Source organism: Ylistrum balloti, unplaced genomic scaffold, assembly GCF_031769215.1.
Source record: "Ylistrum balloti isolate Yb309-2 unplaced genomic scaffold, AGI_CSIRO_Ybal_v1 Utg370782, whole genome shotgun sequence".
NCBI classification, from domain to species: domain Eukaryota; kingdom Metazoa; phylum Mollusca; class Bivalvia; order Pectinida; family Pectinidae; genus Ylistrum; species Ylistrum balloti.
In genome coordinates, this window is record NW_026782457.1 from 119269 (window position 1) to 133544 (window position 14276).

Sequence of the window (14276 nt, forward strand, 5' to 3'; positions counted from 1 at the left end):
CTCCGCCAGTTGGTGAAACTACTCAAACCCGGTAAGAAAGAGACAGGATTTTAAACTGCCGAATTACAGACTGGTTCTTTTCTTCCATCTACACTTCGATGGTACTTGATGTTACATAAAAATTTCACCATCTTCGTAAGCTTTCAAATCTTATAGAACCCAAAGCCAAAGCCCCAAATCTGCTACGGCCTTGGTGACAGTTAGTTGAATATAATACACATAAAGTTACGACATCAAATTAGTCCTATGAAATAGGATTTCATGCTTTCTTGTAATGTAAAAACATTTGTGAAAATGTTTTATTTTTCTTTGATTGTTCCAATTCTGAAAAACAGAGACGTTTTCTTGAAAATGTAGCTTTGTTTTTCAACTTAGACCTATTTCTCTCTGGAAATGAATATCTAGCGATAGATTTTAAATCAAAGTCAAATTCATTTGTTTTCTAATTTCACAGATCAGTGTAACCATTCTGTATGTATATTCATGTACTCATATATAGATTCATGATCTCTTTGTTTTGTCAAATGCTGCAATTAATATTTAATGTTTTCGTAAAGGACTCATATAATGTAATAACTTATCCCCAACCCTATTGTTAATCATCACAATAAAATATATTTGAAACAATTCGGAACCCCTCTGGTCTTGTCATTGTAAAACATACCAAAAAGTAATATCGAGAGAATGACGGCAAGAGTAGGACTAGAGGGATTCCGCCAATATTGCAACAGCTTTGAAGATAATTTGAATTTGAAGTGCCCAGGTAAACTTAAGCAGGTGAACTTGAATGAAACATAATTAGGCACAAGTGTTTGATACTCTTGGACAAAGAAAACATAAATACGATGAAAACATGAACAAACAACAAACAGTCATGTATATCTCTCGCCCGCGATGATAAGTTGCAGGGCAGCTTCAGTATCAGTGACAACGTCAATATTTCAGGTAAAGATGTTTGAAGACCACGGTTTCAAGCACTTTTCAGCAAGGTTCAGTCGAAAAATCGGCCTACAGTTTGGAGAATTACTACCTCTTTTATTGATTATGTGATATTAGCTAATTTTCAATTATAAGCTAAGCGATGCGCGGAAATAACCTATGACAAAGTGTTAAACAAAGCGTAGCCGAATTGACTACAGTACTTCGTTACCACGTGGTGTAATTTTGGTCTATAATCTGTTTACCATCTCATCACATTATTTTGACTTCGTGTTCATAGCATTATAGTACAGCCGAAAAAGTTGGTCGATTTCTGACCATCTCGGATATATCTGTCTGATGAAGGTGACCGTGTAGTCATCGAAACATCACATTATAATCAACTGGTTGTGTTATAAAAACATATTTTGTCTCAACACCAGGAAGAACAGAGGCACTGTCATCTACTCAGCATTCTCTTCATCTCTATTTCTACTAGAGTAAGTAGATTGATCGAAAAGAATCAGTTGATTTGATTAAACATTTAACATAGGTTGCAGTATGACTTTATAATAGCGGGCAATAGGTTTTGTCTTTCCGAGGTTTGAAGCCATCATAACAGCTGGAGGTCATATGAGGACGGGTGTCAAGAGAGATGCCAACAATGAAAAGCAGAGCACCAAAAGGAAAAACAATAAAGGAACGAAAGAAATTATCAATACCACAATAAGGACAACAGGTCTATTTATATATCATATATATATATATATATATATATATATATATATATATATATATATCAAAGTTCCCTTACAAGAACCCACAATTCTGCGAGGGACCAACATATCGTTGCCTCCAATGGACATGCAGTGGAATGCAGCATATCCTACTTTTTATGTCTTCGGTTCATCTTTAACAGTAAGCATCGGAAAAAATCAACCCCGACCTGCAAGTAGCGTCAAACCATTAGTTACCTCTTCCGAATCTCAGCGAGAGGCAGCAGGCAGTCTTCTCTCGTCACCTGTGTGGGTTTTAAATGTCGAATGCACATTATACCATTGGTATTTTCATTATTGATTATTTGATATGCGTGTTCACGTTTATAACTGTATTAACTGCAATATGAACTTTAAATGTGTTATTATTTGAGAGAAATTTTTTTTACATCGTAGCTTTATGCAACCTTTCCGTCATTCCTAGGTACAGAGGTACATAAGTTGGTGGATGTTGGCGTGATTCATAAAATAAAAAAAAAATTAACAATGGTGTTCACGTGTGAAAAGACATTTGGAAACTGAAGGAGGGCTCGACTGTGTGAAAAGACATTGGGAAACTGAAGGAGGGTTCGACTGTGTGAAAAGACATTGGGAAACTGAAGGAGGGTTCGACTGTGTGAAAAGACATTTGGAAACTGAAGGAGGGGTCGACTGTGTATAAAGACATTGGGGAACTGAAGGAGGGTTCGACTGTGTGAAAAGACATTGGGAAACTGAAGGAGGGTTCGACTGTGTGAAAAGACATTGGGAAACTGAAGGAGGGGTCGACTGTGTATAAAGACATTGGGGAACTGAAGGAGGGTTCGACTGTGTGAAAAGACATTGGAAAACTGAAGGAGGGTTCTACTGTGTGAAAAGACATTAGGAAACTGAAGGAGGGGTCGACTGTGTATAAAGACATTGGGGAACCGAAGGAGGGTTCGACTGTGTGAAAAGACATTGGGAAACTGAAGGAGGGTTCGACTGTGTGAAAAGACATTGAGAAACTGAAGGAGGGGTCGACTGTGTATAAAGACATTGGTTAACTGGAGGAGGGGTCGACTGTGTATAAAGACATTGGGGAACTGGAGGATGGATCGACTGTGTGAAAAAAACATTGGGGAACTGGAGGAGGTTCGACTGTGTGAAAAAAACATTGGGAAACCGAAGGAGGTGACAACTGTGTGAAAAGACATTGGGAAACTGAAGGGGGGTTCGACTGTGAAAAGACAATGGGAAACTGAAAGAGGGGTCGACTGTGAAAAGACATTGGGTAACCGACGGAGGGGTCGACTGTGTGAAAAGACATTGGGGAACTGAAGAGAGATTGACTTTGTGAAAAACATTGGGAAACCGAAGAAATGGTCGACTGTGAAAAGATATTGGGTAACTGAAGGAGGGGTCGACTGTGAAAAGACATTGGGGATCTGAAGGAGGAGATAACTATGCGTAAAAAGGCATTGGAGAACTAAGTAGAGATATATTGTGTGGTCATATAGGGATTAGGGGACTGTAGGAGAGAACAGCTGTGTGAAAAGGAGGAACTGAAGGAGTGGTTGAGATAGATAACAAGGATTGGGAGAACTGAAGGAAGGGTTCAAGTTTATTACAAGTGACTGGAGAACAGAAAGACTGGGTAAAGTGTGCAACAAGGTTTGGGAGAACTATAGGATTAGGGATCTGAAGGGTGATGGAACATATGGGTTGTAACCAGTAATGACGTATCAAGCTGTTATCGGATATGGGAACTTATGAACAAACCGCGTGTTGAGAAACTGTGAGCGAGAATTGGTGTGGCTGTATTGTAATACGTTACAGCAGTTACATGGGCAATAGAAAGTCTTCGAGCACTGAAATGTGAAAGTTAGAGACTTGTCTGTAGAGTGTGACTCATCTCAACACATTCCTGACACCAGTATTACGGGAGCAGTATGTTCTATGTATATGATGGTTTGTTTGGCTGCTAATCAGGTTTCTGTTTATATCCAATAGCAACACATCCAGCATCCCGGCTATACAAGTAACACACAGACTACCAGGCGTCGCAATCTTTCTAACCAATATACACATTGGATCTGGGTTCATAATGTACGACATACATGAACAAGGATTCTCAATCTTACACCATACGGTGATTTTTTTCAACATTTCAGTGTTTGAAGTTTAAATATAATATTCATGATGATATCTGCTGGAATTCATTGTCGTTTCTGCTGCCAAACGAGTGGTCCTAAGTACAGGATACTAGCTGATTACTACGCAGCTTCAGAGCTCAGGACAGCTTCCTTTCCCAATTCAACCTTGGATTTCACAGAAAATCGAGCAACACAACAAACCCTGTGATATCGTATTTCTCAACATCTAACATCAATGGACAAAATCACTTGTTCAGTGTTAGGATATAATTACCCAAGAGGAAGTGTTATGGAGGAAATGGTGTGTTAGAAATCGTCAGTGAAATGGCAAAATCCAAAAGTGGATTTCAGTTTTTTACAAAACTTTAATGAAGTCAGTGTCTTAAAGTCACTGAATACTGATTAAATAGTGATCACAGCGGATTTCAAATAACTCCATAGAATTAATGCTTACTAAAAGACAACAAATACATGTTGATTGCCTGTAGGCACTACAATTAGGTGGAATCATGTGTTGAAATCATTTGAAATCTGTCATTATCTCTTGAAAACCATATTGTACCATTGTTGTCGGATAAGTGATATACTACATTACAATGGGCCGTTCAGCGGGTCGTAAAGACTCCAGGAGACATGATCACAAATCGCCGGGTGCTTCCCATTTCTCATCACAAGACGTGTGGTGTGTTTTCAGACTGAGGGGCGGGGATCGCCATTCAGACAAGCAACGAAGATCGTGTTGTGACAAAGCTACGGGTGTGTGCGAGAAGGATTTGTCACCGCGGCGTTGTCGGCAGAGAAAAAGAAAACATATCGAAGACAAACTGGGCGAATTTTCTGATGACAAAGAGGACATCTACATAACTGCTGGGGAATTGTCTGATATGGATGACAGTTCGGAAGATAACAGTTACACCTCATATACCAGTGATGGTAAGTACAGGATCTTTTAATCTACCAGCAAGAGATGGTATCATGGTTAAAGTGTTACGCTGTGACAACTGTCTGGTGTAATTGTTACATTGTCTCTAATGTCTGTTGTAATTGTTACAGTGTATAAGTTTTTTTACGTTTTTTGTTACACAGTGAAAACTGTGTGGTGAAATTATTATTTGGTGCAATTGTTAAACCGTAAAAAATATATATGGTTTAATTATTACACTGTGACAGCTGTCTGGTGTAATTGTTACACTCTATTAGTGTCTGGTGTAATTGTTACACTGTAACAGTGTCTGGTGTAATTGTTACACTGTAACAGTGTCTGGTGTAATTGTTACACTGTCACAACTGTCTGGTGTAATTGTTACACTGTATCAACTGTCTGGTGTAATTATTACACTGTAACAGTGTCTGGTGTAATTGTAACACTGTAACAGTGTCTGGTGTAATTGGTACACTGTGACAGCTGTCTGGTGTAATTGTAACACTGTAACAGTGTCTGGTGTAATTATTACACTGTAACAACTGTCCAGTATTATTGTTACACTCTAACAACTGTCTGGTGTAATTGTTACACTGTAACAGTGTCTGGTGTAATTGTAACACTGTAACAGTGTCTGGTGTAATTGTTACACTCACAACTGTCGAGTATTATTGTTACACTGTATCAACTGTCTGGTGTAATTGTTACACTGTATCAACTGTCTGGTGTAATTGTTATACTGTATCAACTGTCTGGTGTAATTGTTACACTGTGACAGCTGTCTGGTGTAATTGTTACACTCCAACAGTGTCTGGTGTAATTGTTACACTCTAACAGTGTCTGGTGTAATTGGTACACTGTGACAGCTGTCTGGTGTAATTGTTACACTGTAACAACTGTCTGGTGTAATTGTGACACTATAATAATTGTCTGGTGTAATTGTTACACTGTAACAGTGTCTGGTGTAATTGTTACATTGTAACAGTGTCTGGTGTAATTGTTACACTGTAACAGTGTCTGGTGTAATTGTTACATTGTAACAGTGTCTGGTGTAATTGTGACACTATAATAATTGTCTGGTGTAATTGTTACACTGTAACAGTGTCTGGTGTAATTGTTACACTGTAACAGTGTCTGGTGTAATTGGTACACTGTGACAGCTGTCTGGTGTAATTTTTACACTGTCACAACTGTCGGGTATTATTGTTACACTGTATCAACTGTCTGGTGTAATTGTTACACTGTAACAGTGTCTGGTGTAATTGTTACACTGTATCAACTGTCTGGTGTAATTGTTACACTCTAACAGTGTCTGGTGTAATTGTTACACTATAACAACTGTCTGATGTAATTGTGACACTCTAACAGTGTCTGGTGTAATTGTTACACTGTATCAACTGTCTGGTGTAATTGTTACACTGTAACAACTGTCTGGTGTAATTTTGACATTGTAACAGTGTCTGGTGTAATTGTTACACTCTAACAGTGTCTGGTGTAATTGTTACACTGTCACAACTGTCGGGTATTATTGTTACACTGTATCAACTGTCTGGTGTAATTGGTACACTGTAACAGTGTCTGGTGTAATTGTTACACTGTATCAACTGTCTAGGATAATCGTTATATTGTAACCTATGTCATGTAGTAGTGTCACCATTTTTCAACTTTCTGGTAAGTGTCACGTGGAAATAACAAAAGGTGGTACAATTTTGTTTACTCGTTGATACTTTAACAATGATATTTTTTTCCAAAAGAAGTTAGATTTCATGGACTGACCAGTCGACTTGTGACGTAACCATGGCTCTTAATCAGGTTCTGTCGTCTCACATTACCTCGATAACCTTGATAAACCTGTACCTATCTTGGTATACCTAATACTCTCTCGTCCATTGTCCGGTAAAGTCTAGCCTGTGGTGGCATTAGTTTGTTACAAAGAGGTCGGGATAACGTAAAAAGGCTCGTTTGATTTATCGTGTTGAAATTTGTCTCGCTCAGAAATTGTTATAAGGATTGAGATATGGTCAATCTGACGTTGATAGCACGTCTTGTAATTGTTTATTTTGGACAGCGATAAAAGACAGTGACGTTGAAACGTAAACATTATGAGTGGAATAATACTGTTATAGGCCTATATTTTGTTCTATACCACTCCTGAAATGATCAATGTTGTTTGAAATCATGACTGATAAACAGAAAATGGTTCCATGATTGAAATAGTACTGAAATGACGATAGAGAGTGTGTTGTATATAATTCGATTTGACTAGTCATGTATTCAAATTATGTATTTAACTTAAACTGGTCTCTAGTTACGTAACTAGTTAGTGTAACTACCGGGAGGCGCTGTAATTCACGCCCTTCACAAGTTAAATCGTTCATGTGTATGGTGCTTTAGCACCAATAATGGATGATGTGTCGGGTGACGGGACTAAACATTTTTGATCGAGGTGTTGTGATAGGGAATATGATTTTATCATGTGTTAGGTAATTAAATGAGTGCATTAAAAAGATAGAAAATTGCAGTTCATTCCAGATGTCCGCGTACTTTGGGACAATAGTGAGCACTTGTGTGTTGTGAGAAGGGTCGGTTGTTGTAAGTGTGTGTGTGTGGGGGGGGGGGGCTGCGGTTGTTGTGAGAGGGGGCGGTTGTTGTGATGTTGTGAGTAGGGCAGTTGTTGGTGAGAGGGACGGTTGTTATGAGGGAGGCAGTTGTTGTGGGAGAGGGCGATTGTTGTGAGAGGGGAGACGTTGTTGTGAGAGGGATGGGTTGTTGTGAGAAGGAGTCGGTTTTTGTGAGAGGGGGCATTTGTTGTGGAAGGGGGCAGTTGTTATGGGAGAGTGGCGGCTGTTGTGAGATGGGCGATTGTTGTGAACGGGAACGCTGTTGTTGGAGAGGTGGTTGTTGTGAGAGGGGACGTTGTTGTGAGAAGGGATCTGTTGTTGTCAGAGGGATGGGTGTTGTGAGAGGGAAGTAGTTGTGAGAGGGAGTTGTGCGATGGGACGTTGTTGTTTGAGAGAACGTATTATCAGCTCCGTAACCTCTACTAGAAGCCTTGATGAGTCAGCGTACAGTGTACAGTCCCGGAACCCTTGAGGCCAGTTACAGACACCTGGTTATCTCAGTGTATTAAGCTGTTTGATATAGAATTGAACAGTCTCTTTATTCTACACTACTTCAAACTGAACTTGAGAAAATTGATAAAATGAAATCTTGGAGGGTGCTGTATAAGCTAACATCCTTGTTTTATTTTTTGACCAGACGGAAGCTTTTGGTGTGACACATTCGCTCAAGGTTACAACAACAATGTGCTTTAGTATAACACATCGCACTTTAAAAATGAGCACAAAACTGTGTCCAGTATGACCTTAAAACGGACATTTTTAACAAAAGAATACTAGACAGAGAGCTGTTACATTAATTTATTCTGCGCTTTTGTTTAAATTCTTTATCAGTAACTGTCTGGATTAATATGTTTTGTGGCTAATGTGCACCATTCTCCAATAATGAACAATGTCGTGAGTCATTACACCATTACAAGATCTAATAACTTGTGTTGCCCTGGTTGATAACACACAAGATCATAAGTAAAAAAAATGTGTAACTCTCATACACCATCAATTTCAGCTGATAACAAACAAGATCGCGAGCCAATAAATTTAATAACAAACAAGATCGAAAGTAAATAAATACCATCACTTTTGATAACAATCACGAGCGTAAGTCAATACCATACTCTATATACAACATCGTGTTAATAAGCAGTGTGTCTCTTGTGTACACGATTTGTTAAAAAAAAACCGAATAACTTCGGACAGCACATTGGCATATCATGTTTCTGTAATTCGCGTGGCTCTAACACACCATTGAAGTGATCAGCAATCATATAATTTTAGCACCCACGAGTACAATAGTGAAATATGACTTTAACTATTTAGCACTGAGCTCAGTGATTCTAGGTGGGAAATGTTTAGTACAAGCAAAATGTCCGTATCAAATTGAAGTTCTTACAAGAATAATGTTACACGCTATCGCATCACTGTAACATTTTGCAGTCTTTTGATGTTTTCAACATAGATTTATACCTAGTGGGATTTTGGTTGACAATAGTGATAAATTGCCATATGTTTGTAAGGTAGGATAAGGTTTCATCTGTTCCCAGTATTGTCAGCTTAAGTCGAGCTATCGCAGATCGTTTGATGCCGTAGTATTTCCGATAAACATTCGTGGTCATGAACACGTATCATTCAGCTGAAAACACAAAAAATATTTTAAGAAAATATAAGAATGTTACTTATTTTTTCTAACTAAGCCACGGGCTTACTTAAAGATTAATTTAAGCCCGTGATTGAGCTAACCAGGCATGTGATCAGGGACAGTGGAGAAAGAAGAACATTTGAGAACAACAATACATTTGACTTACTATTGGGATATCTCGGCGATCTAAAACCACCCTTTTGAATGCTGGCACGATATTTTCACCTATTAGGTCTCATTTACATATCATTGGACCATATACAGCCTCCCAACAAAACCTTATCTGTAACAGTGACGTCAGCAAATAATTGTAATTCCTTCAAGTTAACTGTGGGTTTAGTACATTAAAGTACTCGAGACGCATACCGATTACACTTTCCATAATAAAATTCAAACTCGTACGATCAAAGACCGTTTTCTACATATATGTACATATGTATATATATAAGTTTAAACTGGTGTGTATGAGACAGCACACACGCTGATATATATATACTGCATGCATGTGTCCTATAAGTATGAGTAGCTTGTAGGTCCCACTCAAAACCACATATTTGGGAGGCACTTGCCACGTGAATGGCTTCTAATGTTCAGAAGTGGCTCATAATATAAGTTTAAATATATATATATATGTACCTACACCGCAAGAGGACAACGTCTAAATTCCTTCTTCACTGAAAAGAGCCACATTAATACCTACAGCACTTCAATCGAAAAACCGCCTGGAATCTAATTCATTGAACGGACCTGTTTTAATACTTTTGATAAAGATGGATAATGTGTTTTAGGATCGACCAAGATTGTTGAACTGGTAAAGAAATCTGATCCGTGTATTAACTTTGTGCCGACTATTGTTCAACAATAACGCCTTGTTTACTTACTAAATACTTACTTAAAAAAGAATAAATACGTTGTAGGTGTGTGTGGAGTGGAAATTTAAACATCCACGGGAGTTATTAGTAAATATGGTCGACTGTTGTTGCAAGCTGTTGTCTGGTGTTGTAATGTAAGGGATCAGTCTGTGTGTTGTGATATAGACACAGTCGGTCCCTTGTGCCAGGGAATGTCTACTCCGAGTTAGACACAGTTGGTCAGAAGTCCCATGTATCGGGGTATGATCGAACACACCCCGTTATAAGTCAGGAATGTTGTGATTTTTTTTGTAACTACCTGGATTACACCACATGTCTTGAGAAGTATTCCACTAGGACAGTTTGGCCAGGCTATATGTGTCCACGATGATTTCATCGTATTCAGGAAATATGCAGGATGGACAGGCCTAGTTGAAGAAAGAATAAGGAAATACGGTCTGACTTACACACAGATGGAAATTAGCAACATTTGGTTTTCATATAATGTTTAAATTCAAGGCAATGTGTGTGGTTGGGGGATAAGTGTACGATATATAGACAGCATATATGTTCACAAAACCTTTGCGTACAGAGAGTTGATCACCGGTAGTATATACTGTTGCAATATAATCATCTGTTGCAATTCCATCTGTGTAATATTTGTTATTATGAACATGAAAAACAGTGTTTACATTCCGTGGTATGTGTGCTGTATGTGATCAATGCTGTGACACGGAGGGAAATTTAATCTGTGTTCAAGATATATAGGACCAGCTGATCAATAGAATGAGTGAATCAGACAGCATAAGTATTGTCACAGGTAAGTTGTAAGGTAATATATACCTAAAACACATTGTACTGCAAGTAAGATCTTAAATGATATATACCTAAAATACATTGTACAGCAGGTAATTTCTTGGGTAATATATACCTAAAATACATTGTACTGCAGGTAATTTCTAAAGTAAGGTATATTTGAAATACAATGTACTACAGATAAGATATTAAGTTTATTGTATAACTGTATTTTTTTTTATTATATTCTGAATGGTCAGTTACATCTCACAGGTTAATACATGGTCATTTTTTCATTCAAATTTCCTTGCTAGGTTAACACAATACAAGTTTCTATAGAAATGGAGCACGAGAGGTTCCAGAAATGATTTTTCAAATCTAGCTTGAGAATTCATTAATCTAGGTCTAAAAATAAACACTGGAATATGATGAGAGGCAAAAGAATGGAGGTGGTTATAGTAACTCTCATACAGTTAAATAATTATAGAATTTTTATCATTAGGTTATTACAAAGGTTAATCAACCCTTGGGAAAGTAATATTCACTGAGGGCGACTTCATATAGAATCAATAATTGTATAATCAGTAACATCTTAAGTGATATATACCTAAAATACATTGTACTAAAACTAGGTGTACTGTAGGTAGGATCTTGGGTGAGAAATATCAAAAATACAGTGTACTACAGGTAAGAACTGTTACAGGTACACATTGACATGTTACAGGTACACATGTTACAGGTACACATTGATATGTTACAGGTATATACTTACATGTTACAGGTACACATTGACATGTTACAGGTACACATTGATATGTTACAGGTACACATTGACATGTTACAGGTATATACTTACATGTTACAGGTACACATTGACATGTTACAGGTACACATTGACATGTTACAGGTATATACTTACATGTTACAGGTACACATTGACATGTTACAGGTACACATTGACATGTTACAGGTACACATTGACATGTTACAGGTACACATTGACATGTTACAGGTACACATTGACATGTTACAGGTACACATTGACATGGTACAGGTATACATTGACATGTTACAGGTATACATTGACATGTTACAGGTACACATTGACATGTTACAGGTACACATTGACATGTTACAGGTATACATTGACATGTTACAGGTATACATTGACATGTTACAGGTATACATTGACATGTTACAGGTATACATTGACATGTTACAGGTATACACATTGACAGGTAACAGGTACACATTGACATGTTACAGGTATACATTGACATGTTACAGGTACACATTGACATGTTACAGGTACACATTGACATGTTACAGGTACACATTGACATGTTACAGGTACACATTGACATGTTACAGGTACACATTGACATGTTACAGGTATATACTTACATGTTGACATGACATGTTACAGGTACACATTGATATGTTACAGGTATACATTGACATGTTACAGGTATACATTGACATGTTACAGGTATACATTGACATGTTACAGGTATATACTTACATGTTACAGGTACACATTGACATGTTACAGGTACACATTGACATGTTACAGGTACACATTGACATGTTACAGGTATATACTTACATGTTACAGGTACACATTGACATGTTACAGGTACACATTGATATGTTACAGGTACACATTGACATGTTACAGGTACACATTGACATGTTACAGGTACACATTGACATGTTACAGGTACACATTGACATGTTACAGGTATACACACTTATCGATAACATTTTTTTAATGACATGTCACATTTAATCTATAGGTATGGTGCTTTGTGTGTTACCAAACATTTAATAACAAATTTGTAGGGCATGTTTTTGTGTATTTTTTTCATCCTTAAGTTACTACTATCTAATTGTGTAGACAGTTTCGATATAATTGTTCTTAGTAGGTTTTACATCACGATCATTGTGATAGTAAGATATCTTCATGTGTAGTAACAGCCAATTTAGCGGTTTATATATAGATCAGATTAATCTGTCTCAAGTTTTAACTTTTTTAAAATAAAAGCTTTATTCAGCGACTGTATTGAAATGAAACATTATGTGAGGTGAAAAGTTAGACAAGATTGAGCTATTAATGTGTGACAGGTCTTGGTAGGTATGTTATTTGTTGGACCCTGTGGCACCAGGCCCCAGACTGTTTATCACATTTTTATTACAGTCAGTCAATGCTTGTTGAACCCATTTATTCTAACATATACACGTACGACTGTGAGATTCACTTTTAATTAACTTTTAATTGCTATGATAAGAGTTGTAATCATGCAGAAAGACCAAGGGATTTCTCACTCAATTTTCTTAATTCTTTTACCTGTTAAAAAACAAATCATTGTAATTTTGAAAATTTTGTGTAAAAGGACTTTACGATATCCTTCAAAATTATCTTAATGTGTCTATCAAATGGAGTAGTTGGATTAATATCTCTGTTGTTAGATAACATTGAAATACACAATTTGTCGTTAAGAGGGATTGCATTTGAGAATTACACCGTTTCACTACCCCATATATAGAATTATATGTTTGTTTTGACAGTAAGTAGGTATAGTTGGGATCCTGAGCCACATCTAATGAGGTGCTGGTCACCATTTATTTAGTCCTAATAGTTGTTAAAGAGGAAAGGACTTAAAACAAATTTAAGACTCATCTTGATTAATACTGAAATATTGTATTATTGCTGGACAGAACGCTTCCACTAAATGGCACATGTACTGTATACTACAGTTAACTAGAGCATGAAAGGATGGTTGAGGGGGTTGAAATTTCACGGGGAGGGAGCTAAAAAAATATATATACGCATTATCTGTAAAACTAAACATTACCAGTTCACTGTGTGCAGACACGGAGAATGGGGGTGGGACTTTAAATATAGGAAAACTCTGTCAACTGGTGATTTTAATACTTGTTACATATAAGGTATTGTTGATGGTCTGGAGACATATGGTAAGGAATGTTGGCCTGTGTGAACTAAATCTGGCCACTTATCTGACATTTGGTGGGAGCATTGTTTTGTAGTATTGTTGTCAGCACTAGCAGTCAAAAGGCTGGCTCATTGTCACAACGTTCCGCTACACAGGTGCAACACACACTGTTCTGGTGCTACTCAAATGTGGTAACCCTAAATGTTAGACTTACTAGTACTTTTGGGAAAGCTGTACATATATATGGAAGGATTATATTGATTTTGCTGACTTGACAGACATGTACGTATAAATGATAAACAGACATATAATTTTAGCCAGGAAATGAAAAGGTAATATTAAGCTGAACATAGGTGTGCTTACTTATTTAACAAACCTCCTGGAACGGCTTTGGTTACCACACTGATTGGTATATATACTTATATATCAAAGTAAGAGTATGAAATCTGACACCAAACGTAGGCTAGTAAAATCAGTTAAAGGCTGTAATTTAAATGTACAGTAATTTGTGTGGGATAAAACAGTTATTGGTTCCTTATCTGTACATACTGAGGTAGTACCACTTTTTATAAGCTAATTATTGATACCCTGTTAGTAGTTATAGAACTATTAATTTATATCCGGTCACCTTTGCTGTTGGGGAACTCATTTTAATATCCTGTCACATGTTTTAGATCTATATGTTATGATAC

The 14276-nt window shown here is 37.2% G+C and overlaps 1 protein-coding gene across 2 annotated transcripts in view; it reads left to right on the forward strand.

The window, feature by feature from the left end:
* The first annotated feature begins 3656 nt into the window (after positions 1–3656).
* The window catches only part of LOC132558371 (uncharacterized), a 42902-nt gene continuing 32282 nt past the window's right edge, over positions 3657–14276 (forward strand). For both annotated transcript variants that reach the window (XM_060222917.1, XM_060222918.1), the window contains exon 1: positions 3657–4741. In XM_060222917.1, the coding sequence (XP_060078900.1) occupies positions 4405–4741 (337 nt within the window). In that variant the 5' untranslated portion in view covers positions 3657–4404. The remainder of the gene's footprint in view (positions 4742–14276) is intronic.